This window comes from Anguilla anguilla, chromosome 5 (assembly GCF_013347855.1).
Source record: "Anguilla anguilla isolate fAngAng1 chromosome 5, fAngAng1.pri, whole genome shotgun sequence".
NCBI lineage: Eukaryota > Metazoa > Chordata > Actinopteri > Anguilliformes > Anguillidae > Anguilla > Anguilla anguilla.
Window position 1 is genome coordinate 52776372 of NC_049205.1, and position 27124 is coordinate 52803495.

A 27124-nucleotide genomic window follows, 5' to 3' on the forward strand; every position below is an offset into this window, starting at 1 on the left:
AGTGTAGTAGTCCCCCCTACAGAAATGCACCGCACAATTCCTCCAAAACAAGCAGGAACAATATTTTAAATTGAGCCTGCTCTCCTCTCCAGTTGAACAGGAGGTACTTTACTCTCTTGACCTTGACAGCGTTTCTCCCCGCACTGCTTATGTCTTTCCTAATATTGCTGAAGATGCTGCACTCCAAAGTGTTTCGAAGATAATTATTAACCTAATGCCCCACGCTGCAGTGCTCCATCTGCGGGGCCTACCTAAGCATCAGTAATCTTTCTGCTAAAAAAGGCAAAAAGAGATGAGCTTATTCACACATTTTTTGAAAGAAGAAATATCGAGTGGTTCTCTTCACAATCACAATATATACTTCCTTAATTAATTTTGTACACCTCTGAAAATACCACTCAGATAAATATTCTTTGGCTATTCCTCTGCGTATTCATAAGCCATACCCTCCGTTCCTCATGCTTAATGTCTATGGGGGAAATTATTTATATGTCCTGCCTGGCGTCGGTTGATCATTGATTAGATAATTAGGCCTTTCCGTGGAGGGTCGCCGGCTGATATACAGATCTGTGGAGGGGAGTTTCCTCATTGCCGTCCGAGTGAGTGATGACACTTTAGTGACCAGGAAGGGACGGGCGGGGGGGGGGTGGACCGGGGAGGGGGGTTGGTGGGTTTCTCCGCCGCTGGTATTGCGTGCCTTGCAGCCACATAGCCGCGCTTTCATTCAGTGAAGGCACAAGGGAAGGCATTGTGGGAGTTTTCCGCGTGGCGTGAGCCGCGGAGGCGGGCAGCCGGTGGCGGGTGAAGCCCAGGTATCCCGACTGGCACAGTGCCCCGGGCCCCGGGGTGAGGATGGATGGGTGCGGAGGAAGAGCTCCTTCCTGTTTTTTTTTTTTTGGGGGGGAGGGGGGGGGGGTGTGTGGGTGTGCTACAATAGCAGCGCAAGTGCTGGAGATGCTGGCAGTCCTGGCAAAGGGCCCCAGGGTACAGATCACAGGCACAGCAGTGCACTCTGGGACAGCCCAAAAGCTACTGAATCCCTGGACTAGGTGGTGAGAGAGACTGGCTACCAGTCAGGACAGACTGCCCATCTGATATTACCTGTTCTATTTCTGTTTTTTCATTTAACATTGAGTTAAATAGAATTTGCTACTAATTGAATAATTTTTATTGAACGTTTTCACCTATGATTTAACAGACTTAATGGGCACCAGTGCCATGTTGAAGTGTCTCCAAATTATGGAAGCGTAGACATTGTACTGGAAATTTCTTTAAGCCCCATGTCAGCCTCAAGGTTCCCTTTAGCTGCCAGAGCGTTTACCTGTACAGTGCGATTGCATTATCTTCAGCACACAACTTGCACAATTAGCTCTGTTTGTATTAGCGGTAGCAACCGTCCTCCCTTTTCTTTTCATGTTAGCACAAGTCACTGCAGAGAAAAAAGCTGCTTTGCTTAGTAACAAGGGCTGTCCTGCTGCGGTCTCTGACTCTCTTAAAGGGGGGAGGGTGGAGGATGGGGGGGGGGCACAAACATCACTCATTCCGTAGCAGTCCAGGGGGGGGGGTGCAGGGGTCAAGCTTGTGTTTAAAATTTTTTGACCAGGCAGGTATTAGTAATCAGACTGGACAGGGGAAAACAGCCTTTATGAAACTTTTTATGAAAGGTGCTGTACATCTATTAGTGTGTCTTTAATCTGTTTTCGGTCCATTCTGTCTCCCATTCCTGGTTTGCCATTCGAATGAAATGCAGATAATGTTTTGGTGGCGGATGGGACTCAGATTGTGTCATTTGGAGTTCATGTGCCGTTTCAAATTGAAACAGATATGATTTTTTTGCTCGCTGGCGTGCTCTGTGTGCATTTCATTTCTCCCTCCAGTGGCTTTGACTTCGCTGTGGCTTTTGGATCAAGCTCTGATTGTGGGATCAGTTTATGCCCATAATAAACCTTTCAAATGAGCCGTTTTGAATAAAAAAAAAAAAAAAGCCCGCATTTCTCATGGTGCGGTGCGTTCCAAAGTGCTTTACATCCGGAGGGGTGCGGTTTATTAAGTTGTTTATCACGACGCGGGCCGTAAAATGGAGGATTGTCACCGCGCGCTTGTAATCGGAGATGGCGTTTCCCCCCTCTCCTCTCGCGTCGGGCAGGTGAAGGCTGGCAGTGTCAAGTGGGATTGTCAACGCTTGCCTGCCTCTCAGTGCTACACTGTTGTGGTTTCTGTTAAACATTTGGTTTTGGCACGACGCGCGGCCAGGTGATGAATACTGTGTTTATACCAAACACAATTCCAGAAACTTCGCCGTCTGAAGATTTACGATGACAATTAGCTCCGTATTTATGCGCCGGGGAGAGCACCGCTGCCTGGCCGGTGTGTCTCCTGGAGTTTACGGTGTCTTTATCTGGCTCCCTTGGGCTTGCCTACTGTGTAAAGATGATAGGATAGTGGCGCTGACAGGCTGTTTGCCTGCCACAGGCCGCAGATTACGAAGGGGGATATGGATATCCGCAGTGGGGATGTCATCTGCGGTTAATATCTGAAAGCAGAATCGGCTTCATTGAAGTACAGTGCACAGCTTTGCCTGATTCTTGGTGCGAGACCCAACCTTTCCCTCCCCGTCTCTCCGTTTGGGTGGGCATAGGGTTTTTTTTTTTTTTTTGCATCTGACGTTCTGTTGTACACATCCAGTTCCCACCCTTATTTGGAATGTCCAGTCGTCTGCGAACACAGCAGCGATTCATGCGCAAAGCCCACTTCCTATTAACACCCACGGCTCTCTTCCGGAACATGTGCTGTCACCAGCTGCTTCTATTCACATCGCACAAACAGCCAAGCTAGCGCAGAGTGGAGTCAGAGGAAGACCTTTCATATGCAGCTTTGACATGCAGGCCACAGGCGCCCAGTCCACCAACGGGTGGCTGTAGAGCGGTGAAACGCAGGCCCCTAACCAACAGAACCCTCCCATACCCTGGGAGATGCAACTGCCAGGCCTGTGGAGCTGCCACAGTTGGCACTGGAACACTCCTGATTTGATCAGAGACCACAGGGTCTTGATCGAATGAGCCACGCAGCACCCCAAATGTAGGGTTCCCAAATCCATTTTAGTGAGTTTTGCGTGTTGCCATTTGGTATCTGCAGGGCAGGCTATGTATGGCGGTCCCCGGGCCCAAGAGGACTGGAGGCCGGCCCCCTCTGCTCCACTGTGTCCCAGGGACCCCGGAGGGATGTGAGGGGAGGGTTCTTGGGTCGGGTCCAGGGGAGCTGGATGATCCAGGCGGCTCCCCTTTGGTCAGGGCTCTGCTAGAGGGACCTTGGGAAAATGTAAATAAGAGCAGATAGCGGCTATTGTTATCATTCCACTCTCATCCCATCTGAATGGCCTCCTCCACCGCCTCACATTGTTCCATCCCTGAGATGCAGGATGAGAGAGAGTGGGGGAGGCCTGCTGGGGAATAATAACAAACTCTCTGTTTGTCCGCTTCTGATGTTTTCCTTTGACAGGCCAGCGATTTATTACAGAACCTAATAAAGACATGTTTCCTTATATTTCCTGCTTTAAAAAAAACTGCTGTTGTACTGCTACATGGTTAATCACTTACTCTCCAGTTCTTGGATTTTCTAATAGCAGTTATTATTGTAATTATTATTTTTGCTTTTACACTGGATCAGCATGTTTGTATTGTGTTGCACTGAAGCTTCTCATTTTCACGTGCTCAGTATATTCTGAATGTGACGATCACTGTGATCCTGATATGAGGCAGAGTTTCTCTAGTCTAGTGTATTCCTCTGGGGAAGCTAGAATGGTATGCAAGAAATCTATAAGCACTACAATTATCGATCTGAAAACATTCTTCTCCTTTATGAGGGTGTTTTGAAAGAAGCCAGACGTAGTTTGTGTGAGCTGAGCGTGTTGTGCTCTGGTGAGCATTCATGGAAATGAGGACCTCCTGGTCTAAGGCCCTTTTGGGAAGTCTCTGTCACTTCTGACAGTGGATTATGGGCTGTGTTCAGGTGTTTTTACAGTCATACCTGGGGGGTGGCACTTTTCACCTTCATGCTGTTGGTTGATAGTCACTGCTCCCCCCGCACATTCCAACACAAGCCTCCCGCCTTTGTGCTGCTTGGCACGCCGTGCGTGTGTGTGTCGGAGCAGAGGTACGGGTGCGGAGGAGTGCCGGCGGTGGAGGGGGGGGTGGACCGGCCCCTCCCTGGGGGGGAGGGGGGAGGGGGGTGGGCGTGCCGAGCATGATGGGAGCTGGCACGGCGCTATCTCCCAAGCAGTTGGCGCATTCCTTAATGATCAAGTGCAGGAGCGGCATCTGTGGGCCGCCGGGCGTCTCCGGGCCCGCCGCGGACGGGAAGGATTCCGCAAAAACGCCTCGCTGACCCCCCCCCCCCCCCCGCCACTCCTCCGCTCCTCTCCCCCATTCCCTCTGTCCTCCGCTCCTCCTCTCCCTCTCTCCCACCCCTCACACAGCACGTTCGCTGCGGAGCTGAGGGCCTCTGCCCGTGGAAAGGGGCGGTCCGCTCTTGCTAATTGCAGGGAAGGAATGCGGGAGGCGGCTGTTTGCGGTGTGTCCGCGGTGCGGACTGGTATCTGGTGCGGTTCGGTGCAGTGGCCAGTGTGGGATGGTATCCGTCCAGAGTGGTGGTGTGCCAGTGAGGGTGCCTAATGGTGACAAAGACTCATTGTCCACCAAATCGGTCCCACAGAGAGAGTGCTAGACCACCCTTTCCACAGTCCTCTCTCTCTCACTCTCTCTCTTCTCTGTCATTAGCTGGCTAGGAGTGCAGATGAACACCACGGTCACTCTCGGCCTGTTTGTTGTCAGAGAGTCAATAACAATCTGGAGGGATCCTTTTGGCTCCGCTTGGACAGTTACATTACATTTATTTGGCAGACGCTTTTATCCAAAGCAACCTACAATAAGACAGTCAAACAGAATGCAGCACTGAGTTTGTTCTCTTTGAGAGATACTCAGAAAAAGTCAACAGGAAGTACTGGCTGCCCCCTGTACTGTGTGATTGGGCCTTTTTGTGGGCTGGAGGTTTTTAGTTTTTTTCTGTGGTACGGGTGGAAGGAATCTTTTTGCTGAAACCTTTCAGGTTTCGGGTAAAAAGAAATCATAGTCCCCACACGCAGTCTAAACAGTCCTTACATCTCTACTGCAGAGCAGAAAGGGCAAGAGCAATGGAGGACAGGACGCCATGTAGGGTAAAGTCTCTCTTCCTCCCTCTCCCTCCCTCTCTCCCTCCCTCCCCTCCTTCTCTTCCTCCCTGTCAGCTTTGTTTGTCAAACCCCGGAGCATAAATTTACCTCTGCGATTCTCTTTGGAATGAAGTACAGATGTAGTGTAGAGTTACAGATTGTATTTTCTTTCCTAAGTGGCTACCGTAAATCTCGGGGCTAATTCCATTTCATCCCGGGCCCCGTACCGTGAGCGCTTCGCTCTCGCTCGCAGGGAAACCCGCACCGCCAGCCGCTCAAACGGAATTACAGAACTCACACACCGCCGTGTTCCGCCTCCGTTCGCTGCGTGTAATTGTATGCAAAACATATAGTTTCATAAATCTGTAGTTTAATACTCTATAGTTCAATATTTAAGTTTAATACTATAACAAAACGTATAGTTTAATAAATCAAGGTGGCCTTTTTCAATTTTGTTTATGGCGCACCATTGATTACGGAAAGCCAAAATATATTTTCTGTTTATTATTCTGCAGCAGGACCTGCAGATTTGTTCTGTTGGTGTGTTTAAAGAGCATTCACTGTGTTCACATGCATTTTTAACTACTGTAAAAACCAATGTACAGTGTCACGGTAATGATTTGATACGTGTGACTTCTGGTGTGCATGTGAAGGCTTTATTTGGCTTTTTTTTTTTAAGTGCGAGTACCTCATGACTACAATGCGGCGTTCTTGTGACCGAATCTCCGGGACACGCACAGTGTGCGCTTCTGAATTTTTAGCCCTTTTGTTAACGGGGCGTTCACAAATGAGCCATTGTCTGGAGGAACGTTTAACCATTTAACACGGTGCCTCTGGGCTTCCCGCGCAGGCAACAAGAATGTCTGCTTTTGGCTTTTGCCCTTTTTTGCGAGAGAACAAATCCATTCTTACAGGCTCGTAAGAATGCAATCTTCGTGAGTCAAGGGCACTGGAAGGCACACGCATAATATATCATGTTGTTGAAAACACATTCCAAAGACGACAACCGGAGCCAAAAAAGCGAAGGTAGAGAGCCAGCGGTGGTACTTATGCTCTGCGCGCGGCTGCGTTGCGCGTGTGCAAAAGCAGAAAAAACATGCGATGAAGTGCAGAGAACATGCGATGCGATGAAATGCAGAGAACATGCGATGCGATGAAATGCAGAGAACATGCGATGCAGAGAACATGCGATGCGATGCAGAGAACATGCGATGCGATGCAGAGAACATGCCATGCGATGCAGAGAACATGCGATGCAGAAGAACATGCGATGCGATGCAGAGAACATGCGATGCGATGCAGAGAACATGCGATGAAATGCAGAGAACATGCAGTGCATGCAGAGAACATGCGATGCGATGCAGAGAACATGCGATGCAGAGAACATGCGATGCGATGCAGAGAACATGCGATGCGATGTCCATGTGGCTGGACATTTTGCAGCGCCTCTTGCCCAGCCTCTGAAGAGAGATGTGAGTTATGCAGGAGAGACTGTTGGTTCACCTCGCCCGTCCCAAAGTTAGATCCGAGCATCTCTACATGTTCTTGGGATTTGTCTGCAGGCTGGATTACCCAGTTTGCGGTGCAGTGCTGGATTTTACACAGTATTTAATATGTTCTTAGTGTTATTTTTCTGTTACATTTGCGAGTATTGTTATTATGCTGTTCAAAGGTTCTGGACTACTGATGACTCCCATGACTGCATTTAACCAGATACAGAGTCATTTTCATAATTTGCCTGCAACTGCGAGGGGACTGGGACGTTCCCCATTGCTGAGCAGTTGCCTCCACTTCACAGTAATGAGCAGTGTCGTGGGGTCACACAGCGCCGGGTGTGGACTTTTTTTTGGGGGGAACTGCTGCTGTAGATGTAAAAAAAAAAAAAAAAAAAGAGAAGGAAGACGGAGAAGAGAAGAGAGAAAAGTCCTGTGACCTCAGCGTCCTCGTTAAGTTTTTTTTTTAGCGAGAGGGAGCTGGCTGAGTTCCGTTACCTTGGTCCTCTCCGCTCGGCGGCCATTTCCTGCGTGGCCCGCGGGCGAAGGTCAGACCGTCCGCCGCGTGCGTTTCGGGAGCCCCTGAGACATGGGGGGGGGGTGCTGCGTTTTGATGGGAACTGGCTGACCTCTGCGGGGCGCGGGGTACGGTCGTCCCGTCCCGCCCCGCCCCGTCCCGTCCTGATTGGCGCACGCCGCGTTCTTTATCGCACAGATTCCTGTCATTCCTGCCTCTGATTCGCCGTCCCCCCGGACAATCCTTAATTGTCTTCGTGGCCGTTGTCTTTGCGCGTACGGTGAACACAAACCCCCACCTCACCCCTTACCTTCCTTTAAATGTGCCTTTGTAGTCCCCACCCCCCCCCCACCCCACCCCACCCCACCCTGCTCGCCCACCTCATTTATCTCTCCCTGCCCTCACTGGGCTGACCCCCACAAAACAACCAGACCGTTCTCCGTCACTCCACAGAAGTTATATACAGCCTACGCACTGGGAAAAAGAGTCCGTCGATATGTGTGCGTTTTAGCATTGCTTCTCTGCGTCTGAATGACATTTTCGGAAAAGAGGATGATCTGTGCTGGGCAAGGGAAAATAAATCTTGGTCATTTTGCATCTTGGAGCGAGAAAGATGGAAGGAATAGACAAAGCTCATCTTTTGGTGTTCTGTAACTGTTTTTTGTTAGACGCTCTCTTCTGAGCTCATGTTGAGGTAAATGGAAGAATTTACACAACCCTAAGATCACTGGAAACTGTATTACAAAGGGGTTTTTTTTGTTTGAAAGCAACACGTCGGCAAGTGCTTTTCATTAGTATAGTTCACACGTTTTACCAGAGTTATTTATTAAGGTTAGCGACATGTACTGAAATGTATACCTTTCCCTCCTTTGTGACAATGCTGGTACTATCCCTGGCTAATTCAAAACATATGTTCTATAATTATGGTAATAATACCTTTTGATTTTTCAAGAACCTATAGTAGACATCAGCCTGATTTTACGGCAGTGCAGTTCAGAGGGAAATATTTGCCCCTTTCAGCGTTGATTGAAGTTTTTTTATATCTTCTGCAGAATGGGTTTTTGAAATAACACCCTCTCTGTCTGGAGGAAGGGGTTGTTCACAATTAATGTCGTTGGACCTTTTATTTTCTCTTTCTTCCTTTTGCCGAGGTAGAGCCGTATAATTATGGAGTTGATAGGGTTTTAATTTTATTAGATAACTAGTAATTTGACGCCACAAGATATGCCTTTTATATAGTGAATTGTTTATGTTGTGTTTTGTTGCGTGCGCATAAATACACGTCTAAATTTTGGGCGAGAAAAGATAAATGTTGCCTTTAAAATCTCATCCAGACGGTGTTATTTTGTGGGAAAATTACACTGAAGTATGTCTTTAAACAAAGACCTTGCTTTAAAATAGTGATGCTCTTTGTCCTTTCCACTCTCAACGAAAACAAATTTGAAAAAGCAGACATTTTAAGAGGGTCATAATGTTGCTGAAACATTTTGTTAGCGAAATCAGTGTAAATCAATTAAATCATTTTGTGTCAGATGAAAACATTGGAGGAATCACAATGCAGAATGAACCGAGACAGTCTGAACCTACAGAGCAGTGAGCTGAAGAAATCTCGGCTGTTTGGGTTCACCTATTAAAGAGCGTGCTGTTTCTTTTGTCTTCCAGATTCATCCTGCATGGAAAAACTTCTCTCTAAAGACTGGAAAGAAAAAATGGAAAGACTGAACACGAGCGAGCTTCTGAGTGAGATAAAGGGTAAGTTTGTGTGGCTTGAAGGACTTAGGAGCTGTGGAGGTCTGTACTGCAAGGCCCAGGGGTGGAGTGACTGCTGGGACCTGACACAGCTCAATCACAGGAGGATAAATCGATCCCGTTCCAGAGTCCTTAAAATAGATAGAAGGGGTCTGGAAGTGTTCGCTTCCTCTGTGATCCATTTGTTATCCTTAAAGGAAAAAGTCTAATCATTTTAAGGGAATAATTTTCCACAAATAAGTACATTTCCTTAAAAATGTTAGATGAGCTAACATCACTGTTATTTGAATAGCTAATAATAATAATAATAATAATAATCATTTTGATACAATAAATAGTCTGGCTGTATCTGTTTATGGTCGTTTAACAGTACTGCAAGTAATGTGAAATGAGCCATCAAAATGACCATGGGCAAACAGATGTACGAGGACAAAGCTGATTCATTATCCGTGCTTGTCCATTTTTCGCTTGCTAAATAACGACATCCTCAGAAACCAAACTGTATATCCACCATAGAATAGCCGTCGTATTAATCAAGCCATGAGCTGTACTTTGAGCCAAGCTGTTGTAACTTCTAGTTAAAGATAGAAAGATAATCTACCTGGCCTCTTTAATTATAAAACGAGACATGAGAAGATTATATGTTCGATGAGGAGCCGATGTCCAAGCTAAATACTTCTGTTTTGCAGTGTCTATAGGACTGCCTGACCTGCCACACACACACACACACACACACCCACACTGTATATACATAGCGAGAGAAAATAGACACGGACATATATACTGTATATACCTCATAGCCATGGCTCTGTCTCTCTCCTCTTTATTCCTCTCTCTCTCCTTCTGTTTTTCACTCTCTTTTTCCATCATTTCCTCTCTCTCTCTCTCTCTCTCTCTCTCTCCTCTGCCCTCTCCCACTCCCACTCCCCCCCCCTCCAGGCAGTACTTTCTGGGTGGTCTACCCTCCTAGTGCCACATTACAACAAACACAATTAAAACCTCGCAGATAAATCCCATTTTCTACATCTATTCTGTCTGTCTTTGGTTTTGGCTTGAAAAGCAGACGTCTTACTCTTCAGGTTTCGACCAAATATACTGCAAGGCTCACTCTTCCCCTCATAATCATCTCATATCTACCTAATGCCCTGAGATCTGCTGCTGATTTTTACCCTTTCTTTCTGTCTGAGTGCCAGATTACTGGACGGTGTTTCCTTTGTGTGTCTTTTTTTTTTTAACAACTTCACCTTTAATGGATGTTTGACTCATATCCAGTACAGAATGATAAATAAGCTTTCCCCCTCATTTTTAATTATTGGATTACTTTCACCCTGTGTACGGAAAACAGCCCTACATTTTAATATGTGTATTTGTGTATTCATATAGGCAATAGCTGTAATGAGGCGGAGAGTAAATCATGCCTTGGTAAACTAGATTCATTGTTGCTGCCGAGGTGTATGCCACTGTAGATCAAAGTGCTATAGTTAAAATGATTTGAAATGATTTAGCCTTTTTCAAAGCAGGTCTTTTTATATGAATTTTTAAAAAACGGTTTCTTTATTTGACGGATTTGAATAGTCAGCCGCCGGTGCAAAGATGAACACGGGCAGGGGCGATAAAGGATATAAACCGTGGATGTGAAACGAGACCGGGTCTGCGCTCGACGTTACATATATAAATACTTTTCATATCACACTGGCAGCCCTGGCTTTTTAATTAGCATGCCATTTCGTATGACTGTAGACATTTCAAAGGGCCCCTCTTTGCACTCCCCCCCCCTCCCTTACAAATGTCTTTCTCTGTGTTTGAAGTTTGCCTGATGTAAATACTGCCAATTAAAAAGCAGCTCAGGGCTGGAGACACACAAGGTCCCCTTAATTAAAACACAAACAAAGAGCACAAGCAGAAAATGCCATATGATTAAGATCTAAAGTGTTATGATAAATCAGAGACCGCATTAATTGTTGGGTTAAAATCAATACAAAGGCCAAGCATGCCTGTAGGTTTAAATGAATGGAGGTGAAGTCACAGATAAAGGCCGACGTCTAGATAAAAAGGTACCTCCTGGCAAGCTGGCCTTGCTGCTTATTCTCGAGCAGGCGCACGTTGAGTCTGGAGCGCATGGCTTTGTGCAGGGAACCTAGAGACTCTTTTCTGTGCCATTGTTCCTCGGCCACAAAAGATTTCTTCTGATGTTCAAAGATAAATGCGGAAAATATGAAATTCTGTCTCTTTTGAAATTAATGACTGGTAATTCATGATTTTTTTTTTTTTACATTTTTTTTTTTTTTTTACTTCTTCCTCCTCAGTCAGTGGTATAGAATCCAGACTCTGTGAGTTTTACACAAGCACTTTTACATACTTTTCCACCTATGACCCTCTCACTCTGTATTGTTGCCGTGGAGAGGTGAGCGCTGTCCCCTGATTGGCTGACAGCGACAGGGCTGTGTGAACTGACCCTAGGAGCAGGGCAGAGATTGGAGGCCTCACCCATGCCCAGCACTCAGCCTGTTCTTGCTCTCGGGTCCGAGCATGTCAGAACAACATCAGTCTCTGTTGTCTAAACAAAATGAAAAATAAAAATACTAATACACAAAACTATGATCTATGGACATAAACAGGGATCCAGTTTCTTTGAATTTGTTTTTATGGCTATCTTTATTTCATAGTACATTGCATTTTGTGTTTCTTTCATTGTACATTTCATAGGATTTCAATAAATCTTTGCATTAGGTGTAAAGGTATAGAAGCGAGTTACAAATGATGGTGCCTGTACAGGGCTGTGCATCCCGGTTTTAAAATCATCACACGCAGCTTTTTAGAGCGGGAGTGGGCTTACGGAAGGATCCGGAGCGAGGCGGGCCGCAGGTTCGGCGCGCGGTAAAGCATTAGAGGCAGATCCCTTTCCTGCCCTGCAGATCTGCCCGGCGACTGTTTGTTTTCATACCTGAGTTAAGCTGTCAGTCAGGGGGAACGGGCGGGGCGGGGATAGGTGGTGCGCTGCACTAAAACCACAGAGCAAGAGGGAGGCGGCGTGGAGGAGTACCAAGCCGCAGAGCCACCGGGAAGGGGGGCTGGACAGGGGCTTGAATCTGCTTTTGTTACCCCCTTAAAACAGATCTCTACCTGCCTGTCATCCAGAGACAGTAACACTGCAGCTTCACACGGTGTCTGACCAGGCAGCTGCCACAATCAGCAGTGCTAATATTACTATTATTATTATTATTATTATTACTATTATTTGGCTGTTTTATTTATAAGAGAGGGGCGATTTTGCTTGTATCTTTTATTTGATTTTGCTGTTATTGTTGTCTCACCCCAGCTCTTTTGTGTCATAAATGTCCTGACAGATTTTGTTAAATTTCTGATTGAGGAAAGTGTAGTGACATCCTCAGGGGTGATGTGTTGGGAGAAATCTGGGAATAACGCCCCCCCAGCCCTCACCCCCCGCACCTCTTCTGCCCCTTGCGGAGGTGTGTGGGCTAAAGAATCTGCGCGATGTGTCGAATGCTAATCCCGCCGGAATGTCAGTGCTATACAGTCCAAAAAAAACGAGAACATGAGTCCTCCTGGTCCTGCCGTGCGGTTCACATGGGCCAATCAGGGCTGCTCCATTCTCTTTACCTGCTGAAAGGGGCTGCTTTGGCTCCCCTTTAGCTCCTTCACTCTTCCCCCGCCTGAACTACGGCAAACGTTTCCTTAGCAGCAGAACGGGGGGGGAAAAAAAGAAAAAAAAAACTGCGCTCGACTAGATTGGAACACGAACTGTTCTGAGCCGCCCTTATAGGGCGAACTCACCCCGGCTCCCACATATTGTAATTCTGTGTAAAATGGTTGCCCAGACTCTATATACAAGGAAATCGGGGCCCCTTTGCAGAGGGATAATCAATTATTTAATGCTGTGGACTTGACAGTGGTGGAGTGTGTGCATGAAGGTCCTGTGGCAGACAGATAAGTACAAGCCACTTACTGTGGGAGAGCGGAGGCGGGTCCGCAGCTGAGATTGATTTGATGTCGGGCCGTACCTGAGCCGGCTCTCCGGGCTTCCCCCCCCCCCCCCCCCGTCCGGACAGAGAGGGGACTGTACGCAGGCACAGTGCGCCGATTGTTCCAGCAGCTGGATTCGCTCAGAAACACCATCATTCAATTTAACCTTGGGCTTTATCCTTAATTACGTTCCAATGTGCGGCCCCTGGCCTATCTGCCCGGCGCACACCGCCCGGCCCTTTGGTGTGTTTGCGCACGTGAATGCGATTTTTCTGTCCCCAAAATTCCGGTCGGCCGTCGCGCTGTGGCCCAGCGCATTGTGACATTCGCCACAGGAGCTGTTTTGTTGAAGCGATGTCGTCCCCGGAGATGTTTGAAGGTTTTATTTCTTGATAGTTTTTGTATTTCGCTGTTCAAATGGCACACTGGCATTTGTAGTTTATGGTACTGTTACTTCAGAGCTGCACCTAACTGGATATTTTAATATATTTTACAATTTCTGGAAGTATACAGTATTCAGCCATGTTCTCAAACACACATCTAATCAGAGCCACTCACATTTGTAATCTTAAAATGTTTTTGTCATTCGATCAATGGGTGATTGGATACCACTCTGATCATTATTGTAAGAACATTACAAGATTTCCTTATTATAACCAAAAATCATTATGACAGATGCATATAAATCAATGTACTTGAAAGAGTTGTCCTCTTAGAAGTGCAGATTGTACAGAAAGACATGTTGGGAATATTGTTAAGTCATTCTTAAGAGTTCACTTTTGTTCTGTCAGTACTGACAGAGAATGAGACAGCACTGGATATGAAACAGCTGTTCGATGTCCTTCAGTCCTGGGGGAGAGAAGGAATAATGCAGGCCGAGGGGGGCGGGGCGGGGGGGGGGGGGGGGGGTGGTGGGGGTAGTCATTTTAGGGACAGCCTCAGCTTATCAGAAGCCTAAACTATTCCCCTCAGTACTGAAAGCACTTGTGTTGTTGTTTGAAATGGAGGAACAGTAAACAGTGTGTGTTTGTGTCCAGGTGAAACGGGAGCTGGGCTGGGTTATTATGCTTTGGAAGCGCTGCGCTGGGGTGCTGCTTTTCTCAGCCCGCCGTAGAGAGGGACGCCTTGTCCTCACGCGGCGGCCGCCATTCCGCACACGGGTTTTAGGGTGCAGGAGCAGAAGCTGGGTGGAACGAGGTCTCTTCTGGTTTAGGCGGTCTGGTCTGGTCCGGTCCAGTCCAGTCAGGTTTAGTCTGTTCTGGTATGGTCTGGTCTGGTCCAGTCTGGTTTGTTCTGGTCTTGTAGGGCTTAGTCTGATCTGGCCTGGTTTGGTTCAGTCAGGTTTGGTCTGGGCTGTTCTGTTCTGATCTTGTTGGGCTTAGTCTGATCTGGCCTGGTCTGGCTCAGTCAGGTTTGGTCTGGACTGGTCTGTTCTGATTTTGTCAGGCTTAGTCTGGTCTGGCCTGGTCTGGCTCAGTCAGGTTTGGTCTGGACTGGTCTGTTCTGATCTTGTCAGGCTTAGTCTGGTCTGGGTACTCCAGGTCCATGGCCCTGCTGAGGGTCTCCAGTACAGCAGTATGTCCGGAAGTGTATTTATATTATTCCCAAGTGAAGGGGGGGAAACACTGCCTCAGAGGTCCTACTGTTCTCCTGCATAAGGGCCTCTCTCAATGGAAGAATTATTCTTTTATTTATCATGTTTTTTGTGTGGTAGTCATAAGAACCGAACTCACATTTTTTCATTATCTTACGGCAATATTTATTGCATTGTTTTGTCATGTGATATGTTTTATTAATTTATAGGCAGTTTCATAATACCACATTTGTTCTTCCCCCCCACATGTACAACACAAGCATCGACACATAAAAACGCTAAATACAATTCCCCTTTGCTCTCTGCCTTTCTTTGGTAACCGCTTACAAGATTGTCAGGCCAGATCTTGTCCTTGACCGTTTATTGTGTATTCAGCTGGGCTTGTGTTAGAGTTTGACATCGATGAGGGACAGGAACTCTGGGCGACATTTCTTAGATGAAAACAGAAAGGGGTCAAGATGCATACCCCCTTGGGGGGATGTTCTGTCACTCAAGGTTGCCCCAGTTATGCTGAAGACACGAGCCAACCATACTACAGTGGGTAAGAGATCAAACAGTGCATTTAAAAAATGGAGTCTTCTGTTTTAAAATTAAATGAATTCAGGTACTCTATTTAATATTCATGTTTCTCCCTTCCTTGTTGGACACCAGCATGATAGCAGTAATGTTAAATGTTCTGATACCAGGTCTTATCTGGGCTTTCCCTTGTATTTTCTTTGATGGGGTGATTTTTTTTCTTTCAAAGCTGTGGACTAGAGCGGTTGGGACATTATCTTAATGAGTTATTCTGCAATTACACAATTATTGGCTGGCATTACTGTGAAGTGGCATACAGTATGTTCACAAGTGTTCAAGCATGCTGTTACTGAATACCTTCCTCTTTGAATTTGTGTGTCCTGCCAAGTGTCAACCAAGCAATTTATGAGATAAATTTGTGGGGGGAAAAAAGCGTACGTGGAATGCAGGTTTTTAAAAGGGCGGATAAAAGCTGCTGGAGGCTAGGCTGCCGGTGTTTGCTTTTCTCTCCGCCTTCAGGCTCGTGTCTTCGCTTCGCTTTCAAACTCCAACCGAATAATCGCTTCACTGTGTGGCGGAGTATCCTGGCACCCACCCTCATTAACATATGCAAATAGAGTTAATTGCACAAACTTGCTTCAAAATACAGTATGTGCTTTATTGATGGTGGGGGGGGGGAATGAAAGGCGTGTTTTTTTGAAAGGCAGCGTATGTGTGACCGTTGGGCTGAAGGGCTGGCGGCGAGCTGCGGCGGTAATGTTGAAAGGATCAGCGTCCCCGCGCCGCCATCAGAGCCGGGGAGGCCCGCTTCCCGCTCGCTAACGATGTGCTCCTGGCAGGGCCCTCCCAGCCTGCGCGCTGTCATTGGCAGCGCCGAGCGGGGGCCAGGTGAAACAGCTGTCGCCCGCAGCGCGATTCGAGGGCCAGGGACTGCGTCTGGGACGCTCTCGGTCGGAAGTTTCGCAAAATTTTTACAAACAAAGGAAACGTATATGTTTTAAGCTCAGTCCGCCAGCAGCTGGTTTGCACCAGAGCACAGTATACATCACTGAGATGACAAGAGAAATTTTCCTTTTGTTTTGTTCTTGGATAGGTCATATCGTGTTTTCCCAGGCGCTGCTGGGTTATTGCACTGCGCTTTTGTTGCTGGAGAAAAAACACACGAGTTTTCGTGAGCTTCAGAGGGAGGCAGCCACGGTCCTGTTTGTTGTTGCCATGATAAACAGCGACAACTGTGCATCTCCTCCTCCTCCTCGGCCTGTCGGCGAACGAGGACGGGGACCAGCTGCTGAACGCGCTAAAAAACAACAAAGCCTCTGACAGGTTGTAAAGCTAAAAAAAAGAAAGTTTTTAAAGTATAAAAGCTCGGAAAGGTTAAGCTAATTGAATATTTGGACAGCGCCCATTTGCCTGTGTGTGCATGTTGTGAGGCTCCAGCTCGGAGAGAGTACACAGCTGCTCACAGAGACTCCGAGCCTCACCAAACGCTCGCGTTCAGACGCGGCTGGAAGGGGCAGCAGACCCCGTTAACGGTGATTAAATCCGGCCCCCTTTTTTAAAAATATTGTCCTCGGCCGGGGCGCCGGACGCGGGACGGATGACCTCCCCGAGCGGCGTGAGTCCCGGGAGAAGCCCCGGCGAGCGGCGGGGATCGGCAGCCCCGGCCGGCGAGCGGGAGAGCGGGGGAGCGGGGGAGCGGGCCTCAGAGAGGCCCCGCTGTGGAAGCGGCCCCGCGGCAGGGCCGCCCGCGTCCCTCCAGCACAATCGGCGCATTTAGAGGGGAGCCTTCATTTACTCAGGAGGGGAGAGCGGCGTACGGGAGGCTCCACAATGGCCGACTGATGGGGAGGGAGACAAAGAAATTCCAGTGTCCCTCCGTTTAAAAAAAAAAAGAAAAAAAGTCATTCAGAACTTAGTCATAATGGTTCAGCTGTCCCATCCAAAGGCAAGGGAAGAGAATAGGCTACTTTGTGATCCTTTCCTCTTTTTTTCTCCCCCCCCCTCCCCCCGTCCTCTTTTCCTGGCTCAATCTTTTATCTGCGTTATTCAGTCTGGGCTCTTCAAAGTAACAAGCTGCCTCCTTTCCCCTGGTGCTGGGCTTGGAACTCAAATTAGAGACTGCTTGATTACAGGAACGGGGAGGGAGGGGGGGGGCAGAGGGGGTGTTGGACTGAACAAATCGCACCCCTATAAAGTGCCTTTTATCTGCGGGCCCCAAGGCCTGGCTGCCCCCCCCCCCCCCCCCCCCCCCCCCCCACCTTCCCCAGCTCAGTTGTTTTGCGGCTATTATTTATTTAGCTGCTTATTTGGTTGATGTTTCTCTGCCCTCCTTTGTGACATTTAAAAGGGCCGAAATGAAAAAAAAGGGAACAGGTAAAGGCCCGACACAGAGGGCCCGGCCTCCTCAGATGTAGCGACATCACAGCGCATCAGAGGTGAGCGGGTGTGGGGGGGGGGGGGCGGCCCCAACGTCTCGCCTCACCTCTCCTCTCCGCCGGGCTCCCCTTTCAGCCGCTATTGTGCGGCTGCTCTCCCCCCTGAAATGGGAGCTCGTGGGGGGGGGGGGGGGGGGGGGGGGGATAAACGCTCACCGAACGTCACAACAGATTAGATCCGCTGGAACCCGCGCACTTTATTTACCGCGGAGGCACCTACGCGCTGTCCGTCTCCCCACAGGAAACGGGATCCGAGGAGACACCTTTGCAAGTGCGCGCGGCGCGGCGCGCTATTAGGAGCCATGCATTATGCAGGACACGGCCTCTGTGTCAGGATTCCCTGGGCAGGCCACGCTCATGTCTTTCTTCTGCTTCTCTTGGCCAATAAAACTTTTATCTGTCTTTAGAGCTGATCCATAATTCAGGACAGGAAGAAAGTTTTTTTTTTTTTTTCCTTAAACAAAACCAGGGCAACAAAACAACACGTGCTGTCCTGAGGGTTGACGTGGACGAGTGCAGAACAATTAGAACATTGACTATTGCAGAGTGCTGTTTTCAAAAGGTTTAGAATACTGACTCTTGCAGAAGGTGCACAATGCTGGCTCCCTTGCAGAATGTGTAGAATGGTGAGGTTCTTGCTGAAGTTCTAGAAAGCTGACGTTCTTGCAGATGGTGTTTAGCATTGACTCTCTTGGAGAAGGTGTAGAACTTTGACTCTCACAGAAGATTTAGAATGTTGACTCTTTTGCAGGTGTAGACTGCTGACTGTCTTGCAGAAGGTGTAGAACGTTGACTCTCTTACAGAAGGTGTAGAACGTTGACTCTCTTGCAGAAGGTGTAGAACGTTGACTCTCTTACAGAAGGTGTAGAACGTTGACTGTCTTGCCGAAGGTGTAGAAGGTGTAGAACATTGACTCTCTTGCAGAAGGGTTAGAAAGTGTAGAACATTGACTCACTTGCGGAAGGTGTAGAAGATGTAGAACGTTGACTCTCTTGCGGAAGGTGTAGAACGTTGACTCTCTTGTCGAAGGTGTAGAAGGTGTAGAACGTTGACTCTCTTGTCGAAGGTGTAGAAGGTGTAGAACGTTGACTCTCTTGTCGAAGGTGTAGAAGGTGTAGAACATTGACTCTCTTGTCGAAGGTGTAGAAGGTGTAGAACGTTGACTCTCTTGCAGAAGGGTTAGAAGGTGTAGAACGTTGACTCTCTTGTCGAAGGTGTAGAAGGTGTAGAACGTTGACTCTCTTGCGGAAGGTGTAGAACGTTGACTCTCTTGTCGAAGGTGTAGAAGGTGTAGAACGTTGACTCTCTTGCAGAAGGGTTAGAAAGTGTAGAACATTGACTCACTTGCCGAAGGTGTAGAAGATGTAGAACGTTGACTCTCTTGCGGAAGGTGTAGAACGTTGACTCTCTTGCGGAAGGTGTAGAACGTTGACTCTCTTGCGGAAGGTGTAGAAGGTGTAGAACGTTGACTTGCGCTGAATGCCTGAATCCACCCTGCAGTCACAAGCACAGCGGGGCTGATCCTTTTCACTCATTGATGTCATTATATTGGATTATTTGCATGTGTTTAGTATGGTAATACATTATCATGTGAATGAGAAATCATTCTTATTGCACTGATCCTTAGAATTCCTGAAGTGGCAGGCAAATAAATCTCTTTATTACATATTATTTAGTCACCTACAAGTAGTCAGAAAGGAAAATGGAGAGAAGGGAAGAGAAAAGAATGCAGGCTCAGAGACGGCAGCGAGGAGGACAGAAAGGAGAGCGGAGAAGAAAAAGAGAGCGAGAAAGGAGAAAGAGAAGGAGATGAGAGAGAGGGGGGACAGGAGAGAGGGTGAGGGAGTTGGGAGGCGGGGTGAGGAGAGAGGGAGGGGGGGAGAGGAGTCAGAGGAAGAGAAAGAGAGGAGGGCAGGCTCACGTTGCCCCGGCCCTCCACAATGCAGCCCAACATCAAAACAATGAGGGCTCTGTTAATATTCTGTTAGTGTTTGTGGAGCCGGCGCCCCCCGCGCTCGGCCCCCGGGCGCCCCCCTCCGGGGTCCCTCCGTGGCCCCTGATCACAGCGCTGCCCCTGTTAGGCATGTACCACAGCCCCTGCCCGGCCCCGCCCCGCGCTGACCGCCACACACTGACCGCCACGCACACACACACACACACACACACCTCTGTGAGTCTGCCGCTTTTATCACCGTCCTTTCAAGTGCTGGGCCTGGGCGTGCGTGTGTGTGTGTGTATGCGTGCGTGTGTGTGTGTGTCTGTGTGTGCGTAAGCGAGAGAGAGAGAGAGTATGGACTTATTGAATGAAGTGTGTTTGTATAAATTTACTGCAGTTATTTTTGAACAATTAAAAAAATTTGTTGGTTCTGTTTTTTTGTTAAAATTCTTTTTTTTTAATTATTTCAGTAATATATATACAGTAGTGCACCAACATATTGTAACTATGTAGCTAAAAAAATCCTGTCAAAAGCTTATTTGTTGCTGCTTTTGTTCTTTGGTCAGGGCCCATGTATGTATTCCTGGCATTAAAACTGTATGTTTTTAAAACCCCACATCAAAGCTGGGAGCGTGGAGGCCGAGAGGGCGGGATTGGGTCCAGATGTGAGAGGGGCTCCTCTGTCGTCCGCGGACCCTCAGACATTGTGGCGGGGGGGGGTGGGGGGGGGTTTGAGTTATTGCTCTCTGAGATTACCTACCCTGCTTTGGGGGTGCTAGCTCTGTCTCTGAGCCACAGGTAACCCCCCCCCCCCCCCCCAATCCCACACCTACTTCCAGGCCCCTCTCAGGAACCCCCCCCCCCTCCCCCAAACTTGTATTGATATTGGTGATGTGCTACAGACCCAGCCCCTCAGACCCCTTATAAATACAGCCCTTCATGGGCATGGCCAGAGGTTAATAAAATCAGTGGCAAATGTATCAATTTTACAGATAAGCCATTCACAACAAGTGCAGTGGGGGTGAAGAAGGAGCTAATTCAGTGTTTTGAAACCACATGCAGCACCACTGAATAGCCGCTTTTAGGTGCTTTTTTTTCCCCCTCTTTCTTTTTTTGAGGAGGATAAATGGAGAATCGCGGCTCTCTCTCTCCAATCCGCCGCACCGGGCTGCCAGTAAATTGCCGTGAATGGGGCTGGAGGTTGACAGGGCCTATTAAGACAAACTGCCGTCCTCATCGGAGAGATAAAATAAATCAGGTGTTTAGTCAAATTAAAATAGTTGAACTGGAGCAGGCCCCAGGGAACCCTGGGAGAAACTCAAGACAGATGTGGCCAGAGGATACGGAGAGACACCCAGGAAAAAATTTAACACTGTCTGGCCAGCAGCCAAACCTACTGTGCATGGTCCTTTCTCTTCCCTTCTCTCTCCTTCTCTCTCTCTCTCTCACTCATTCTTTCTCTCCCCCTCTCCTTTTTTCATCTCTCCCTCTCTCCCTCTCTCCCTCTCTGGCTGCGGTGCAGCACATGCATGTCCGTGCTGGATTTGTGCGGGCCTGGCAGGCAGAGAGTGAGTTACCGTCCTGCCCCTCACAGGCAATTATGTAGGCTGTGTAAGTCGATGGGAGGATATCTCTGCATTGATTAGATAGATACGGGCCCAGTGGAGGCCCTGTTGCAGTCACACTCCGGAGACTCTCCCGCCTGCAGTTACAGCATGCACATGTGCTCTGAACCTTCTCACTGTTTTAAGTACAATTCAGCAGTCCTATTCTTCACTCTTGTACTCTCTCTTTTTACATGGAGTGTAGCACAGTGGGTAAGGAACTGGACTTGTAACCGAAAGGTCGCAGGTTCGATTCCCGGGTAAGGACACTGCCGTTGTACCCTTGAGCAAGGTACTTAACCGAAATTGCTTCAGTATATATCCAGCTGTATAAATGGATACAATGTAAAATGCTATGTAAAAAAGTTGTGTAAGTCGCTCTGGATAAGAGCGTCTGCTAAATGGCTGTAATGTAACGTACATATTCTTTGTTATTTATTTTTGGCACTGCATTGTCAGGCCCTTTGGTGATGAGATGCAATGTGAATGAACTGCATTTTGTCCTTTGTAGTTTTTTTTGTGCATTTGCCATGGCAGAGTGCTGCTGTGCCGCAGTCATGGCAGTGCTTTGTGTTTCGCAGGCAGGAAGTTTCCCTGCGTCGGGGTTGGACGTGAGCACAGAGCTCTTTGTTCCCGATCCCTCTTTAATACAGACGGAGCGCCGCGTTAGCACCCGTCAGTAGGGGGCAGCACCACGGCCGCGTCGGTAGATCGGGTGCGACGGCAGAAGGGTGTTGAGGGAGCGAAACAGTGTGGGCGAGGCTGCGCGGATGTCTCATTGTGCGACGCTAATCTAGCACCCCGGCGCCCCCCCCTTTTCACTGGTCCCCCCCTGCGGGAACAATTCAGTTCCATCCTCCCCGTCGCAGAAAAAAAAAGCTGTGAGCTCCAGGAAATAAAGGAGATTTAACCTTTGCACTTCTAATGAAGTCAGCGAGCAGTCATCGAGGATCGGGGCAGAGTTCTTTGTTGAACAGAAAAATGGCGGAGAGCCACCTGCACCTAATTACCGAAAGGTGGTGAAGTCAAGGTGTACGTGCTACTCATCAGGCTAGGCTAGCTCCTGTAGCTGTGATCAGAGAGCTGCATGGTAGCTGCACTCACTGTTTTCTTTTAGGAAAGCACATCCTTGCACCTCCTCTTTGAGATGCAGCTTGTCAATAAGACTGTGTATTAAGAGAATTAAATATGCAATAACTCGGCGTGTAGTAAGAAAGCCTTTCTGCTGTGTGCATGTGCGTGCGTGCGTGCGCGTGTGTGTGTGTGTGTGCACGTGTGAGCGAGTAAATTTGTGTGTGTTTGAGAAAGACCTTCATTTGTGGGTTTTGGGAGTGGCCTGTGGAAATGTCTATTTGAGAGTTCATTGCAGAAGTGCATTCATGATTATTGCATGGCTGTATCCATGTTTCCAGGGCTGCTCTTTTGAGTCATACGTTTCAAGGTCTTCAGAAACACATTTTATTGGTTAGCTTCTTTTGAGAAATATGTCCTGTTGTTATTAGAAAGTTCAACAAGGGCACTGTACCACCTTGAACACTTGAATGCTGTTTTGTTGTACCCTTGACCAAACTCCCTACATTACATGTGTGCATTATGTGAAAGGAAAAAAAGAGGGTTTTCAAGGCTGCCATGTTGTTGCAATGTAATAGACATGTCCATGGAGTGTAAATTACCAGCTGTTTTTTTTTTCTTTCTTCATTTATTCTCTCACGGCAGACAGAAATAGACATAATTAGCAATAACTGGAGGAGCGGATTAATGGCGAGCCCTGTTCCACTGTCTGGCTGGCTGCAAACATGCGCTCTTATCAATTATCAATAGGCAGTGTTTGCCGTCTAAAAGTTGTTTGTGTGCTCACCACTTTTTCCATGAAAACTTGAAGCGAAAAAAAAAAGAAAGAAAGAGAGAGAAAGAGGCCAAGGCTAGCTAAGACTTCGGCCCACTGACTCTGCACATTGTGCTCAGCGGATCCGATGAATTGACACGCTGGTCTTTTGTTTAGCCATCACTGTGTCCGGTGACTGGAATTGATTTTTTCGGGTTTAGATACAGAGAGTGCAAGGGGGGTATTTTGTCGAAATGCTCCGCTTGCTCAATTTTCCAGTGTCGTTGCGCTGCACAGATTTCCATTGTTTCGCAATAACAGCTCTATTGTATAAGGAAATAATTTAAAAAATGAATTAATAAGCAAATAACTCCCGAGAAAGAACATTTTTCTTTTTTTAGTTTTTCTATTCTATGTCAGTGCTTTTCAATGAAACACTAAGTACTAAAAAATTCTAACAATTTATTCTTGTTCTTCTTTAAACAGATTTGTGTTTCAGTTGAGAACTTCTGCTCGACTGTATAGGTTTGATAGGCTGTATCAGTGGCTGTAATGATCTGGAAAAGTCTGGACTGAGACAGGTTGTAAAAAACCAAGCCCATGAGACACAGAGTCCAGCTGAGCACCAGACGATGTGTGTTGGTCAGTGTTGCGTCAGGAAGTCAGTGAGTGCAGCATAATCCTTGGAGAACTGGGTTTCTAACTCTTGGCCTGTTCCCAGGTGGGGCACGAACATAAATAAAAGTACTACTAGGTACCTGAATTGCTTCGTTAATATACAGTATAGCTGCGTAAATGGTTATAGTGTAAAAATGTAAGCTCTATACGCTGGAGAAGCAAATCAGCTAAGCAGATATAAATGTGCTGAAATAAAATACAGCTTAGCTATCTGGTTGGCTGACTATAATCAAAGTTCTTAATCTTACTTGAACTTTCAACAAGCAAGTTTCAACCAGTAGGGATACCTATTAGCACTCTGTTTTTATAATAAATAATTTAAATATGATGAACCTCCTCTTTTAGATTCAGCTGGTCAGTAAGTACGAGGGGTATTTAAAAATATTTCTATTTTAAACAGCTTCACGCGCGTATTTGTTCGGTTGCTTGCGTCCGTCCTGTACTGACCCCCCGCTGCCCTCGCTCCCCCGGCAGGTACCCCCGAAAGCCTGGTGGAGAAGGAGCGGCAGCTCTCGGCCATGATCACGCAGCTGATCAGCCTGCGGGAGCAGCTCCTGGCCGCTCACGACGAGCAGAAGAAGCTGGCCGCCTCGCAGATGGAGAAGCAGCGGCAGCAGATGGAGCTGGCGCGGCAGCAGCAGGAGCAGGTGAGCGCCGCGCCGCTGATCTGGGATCAGCCTCACCTCAATCACCTTTATGGGAGTCAAACAAGGAAAAAGTTAATAAACTGATCCAGAGTCAGCACTTGGGACCGCAGACCACTTCAAAGATTCCAAAACTTTATTGTCCATTAATGCAGGCAATAATGGAAATTTGTCTTTCGCTGGTGCACAGCTCCACGTAGAGATATAATACAGTGCATATAAGAGCATCAAATGCACACAAAAAGACAACACAGTACATGTAGACAACACAGTACATGTTCAGTGGACTTAATCATTTCAGTGTATCATAAATGAAGTACAATTTTAAAGTATCGTATTTGATAGTTGATTTATTAATATTCGTTCCACATGCTAAGACCATTTTGATCTTTATTTTTAATGTTATCCTACATGTTGAAAGTGGGGATATTTTGACTTCCTGTGTGTTTTAATGCTTTTCCCTCATATTTATGCACAGTGGGAGGCTGGGATATGAATGCATTTATTAGCTGTTTCATCGCTGCGGAGGGTATTTGAATGAAATGTTTTATTCAGTGTGGGCATCGGATGGTTATAAATACATATAAATAAATCCGCATTAAAAACGTTCTCCGCATTGAATCAGCGGTAACTATCGAACAAATGAGGCATATGGCTCAAATCAGCAAATGAACACAGTCCTTGAATTGCGTTTATGTCTTAAAGTGAATAAGGAAAATCTGTACTAAACTGGAACGCTTTTATGACCCGCTCCCCTAATTGCAATCAATAATTCAGCAGGATGGGACGCTGCCGGTGCTGTTACACTGGAATGGAGTCAAACTTGCTTTACATATCTCAAATTAATGTACACTTTTAAAGGATGTGACATTATTATTGGGATTATTGCCGCGGTTAAATCGTGTTTTATGGCGAAGTGGCATATTGTATGCTCAGATGATTTTTAATGAATACTGATTGTGGACGTTTAATGTGCCTTAATATTTGCCAACATGTGTAAGAGTATAGACTTAGGTCTTAATGGAAAAGAAGACGGGAGAACAAAAAAAGGAAAAGAAAAAAAGCCCGAAGTTAGAATGTCATTTAGCCATCCAGACACGAAACAGTAATTAACTGTTGACACTCGTGAAGAATCCAGCACAAATTAATCCTGACACATTTGCAGACGAGTGATATCTTACAGTGAACACTTTGTAATTATATTTGAAAATGAAAATCAAATGACACTTAAAACTAGGTTGTCATGCTCAGTGAAGCGAGCGCGCGGGTGGCGGGGCGGGGCGGGGCGGGTGCGGGGGGGGCCCACTGAGCGGATCTGTGGCACTCAGCCCCGCGCGAGAGGGCCCCTCTCAGACCCCCCCCCCGAACCACCCCCCCCCCCCCCCCCCCCGGAAATGCGCATGCCCGCACGGCCCGTTGTCATGTCGCGAACATGTCAATCTCCCCCACAGTACCCGCCCCCCCCCCCCCCACCCGTTCCTCAGTCACAGCACATATCCCCCTGTCTGCCCTCTGAGCGCTATGGCCTGCTGCTGCCTTTGTGTAAAAGGTGCTGTCTAACGTAGGGTCTTATTGTATATCATGGATAAATCTTTTTTACTTTTTACACTCATTCATTTTTCTTTTATTTCACACCGTCGTCTTTTTCCTGACTAACCCCCCCCCCCCATCTCATCCCCAGATCGCAAGACAACAGCAGCAACTTCTGCAGCAGCAGCACAAAATCAACCTACTGCAGCAACAGATTCAGGTCAGTGATGCGTTCGCCTCTTCACCCCCACCCCCACCCCCATTATCTCTGCCCCCTTGTGCTGTCTGTGCTGTGCTCTAACCCCGCCCAAACCCTGACACTACAGCCTCCCTCTGTTGTGATTTGCGACACACAGTGACCCCGCCGGTCGAAGCTACAGAGCCGAGTCATTCAGTTGGTCTGGCGCTGTTGTGATTCTGTCGGTGCGCCTTCTTAGGTTGAAACGGTGCGTTTCTCTTCAGAAGTAAAAATAACCTTTACACCTGTCACTCTAGCTGTCATATGTGCAGTGTCATTATCCCCACTTACAGGATAATTGGCTATTCATAATTGAGGAATAATTAGCACTTCCTAATTAACAGGGAAAAAAGAGCACATATAACAACACCTAAGGAGCCACGTCTGCATGTTTGGGGGAAGCGCCTGAGGGCGTGGCGTTTGAGAGAGGGTAGTGAGTGCCCTCCTGGGCAAACCGTGGGGCGGGGCATCTCAGCAGTGAGGCCACAGCCCAACCATCAAAAAATGTTTCATCTCATTTGCGCATCTGAGCGTGTTTCCAGTGAAAGTCATTTTGAAGGTGCTCAGACATGCCTCAGTAATTTCTCGTTTCGAGCAATGTTGAAGAATTTAAAAAATGTAAAATACGTATTGATTCTATTTTTAATTAAAAAATATTTCCTTTTTTTTCTTTTTTTCTTTTTTAGATCAGGTCAGTTTATATTGTACGTATTGATGCTATTTTTAATTAAAAAATGTTTCCTTTTTTTTTCTTTTTTAGATCAGGTCAGTTTATATTGTACGTGTGGTCTCGGGGTATCTTTGAAATAGTGGCAGCAGAATTTCACCGTGCCAGATTGCTCTCGATGCCACCCTAAAAAATAATGAGCTGAATGGCCTGTCCTCATCATCGCATCTCTTGATGCTGTTGTGTTCTCCAGAGGAGATGCTTACTCCTTTATCCTTAAGTGATCGTGGAGAACAGACGCGAGCGGGGAGAGGTGACGAGTGTGTGTCTGCATAAAGAGAAATTAAAAATAGCCAATAGGGAAATGGCTCCGATGGTCAGAGAAATTAAAAATAGCCAATAGGGAAATGGCTCCGATGGTCAGAGAAATTTTAAAGTAGCCAATGGGGAAGTGGCTGAGGTGGTGAGCCGCTGTGTGTAGGTGAGGCTGTTTCCTGTGTGGCGAGC

The 27124-nt window shown here is 47.3% G+C and overlaps 1 protein-coding gene across 21 annotated transcripts in view; it reads left to right on the forward strand.

Annotated features, from left to right (window-relative positions):
• The window catches only part of LOC118227027 (transcription factor SOX-6-like), a 188160-nt gene that overhangs the window by 93720 nt on the left and 67316 nt on the right, over nt 1-27124 (forward strand). For all 21 annotated transcript variants that reach the window (XM_035417094.1, XM_035417103.1, XM_035417091.1 and 18 more), the window contains 3 exons: nt 8879-8968; nt 24013-24185; nt 25864-25932. In XM_035417094.1, the coding sequence (XP_035272985.1) occupies nt 8879-8968; nt 24013-24185; nt 25864-25932 (332 nt within the window). The remainder of the gene's footprint in view (nt 1-8878; nt 8969-24012; nt 24186-25863; nt 25933-27124) is intronic.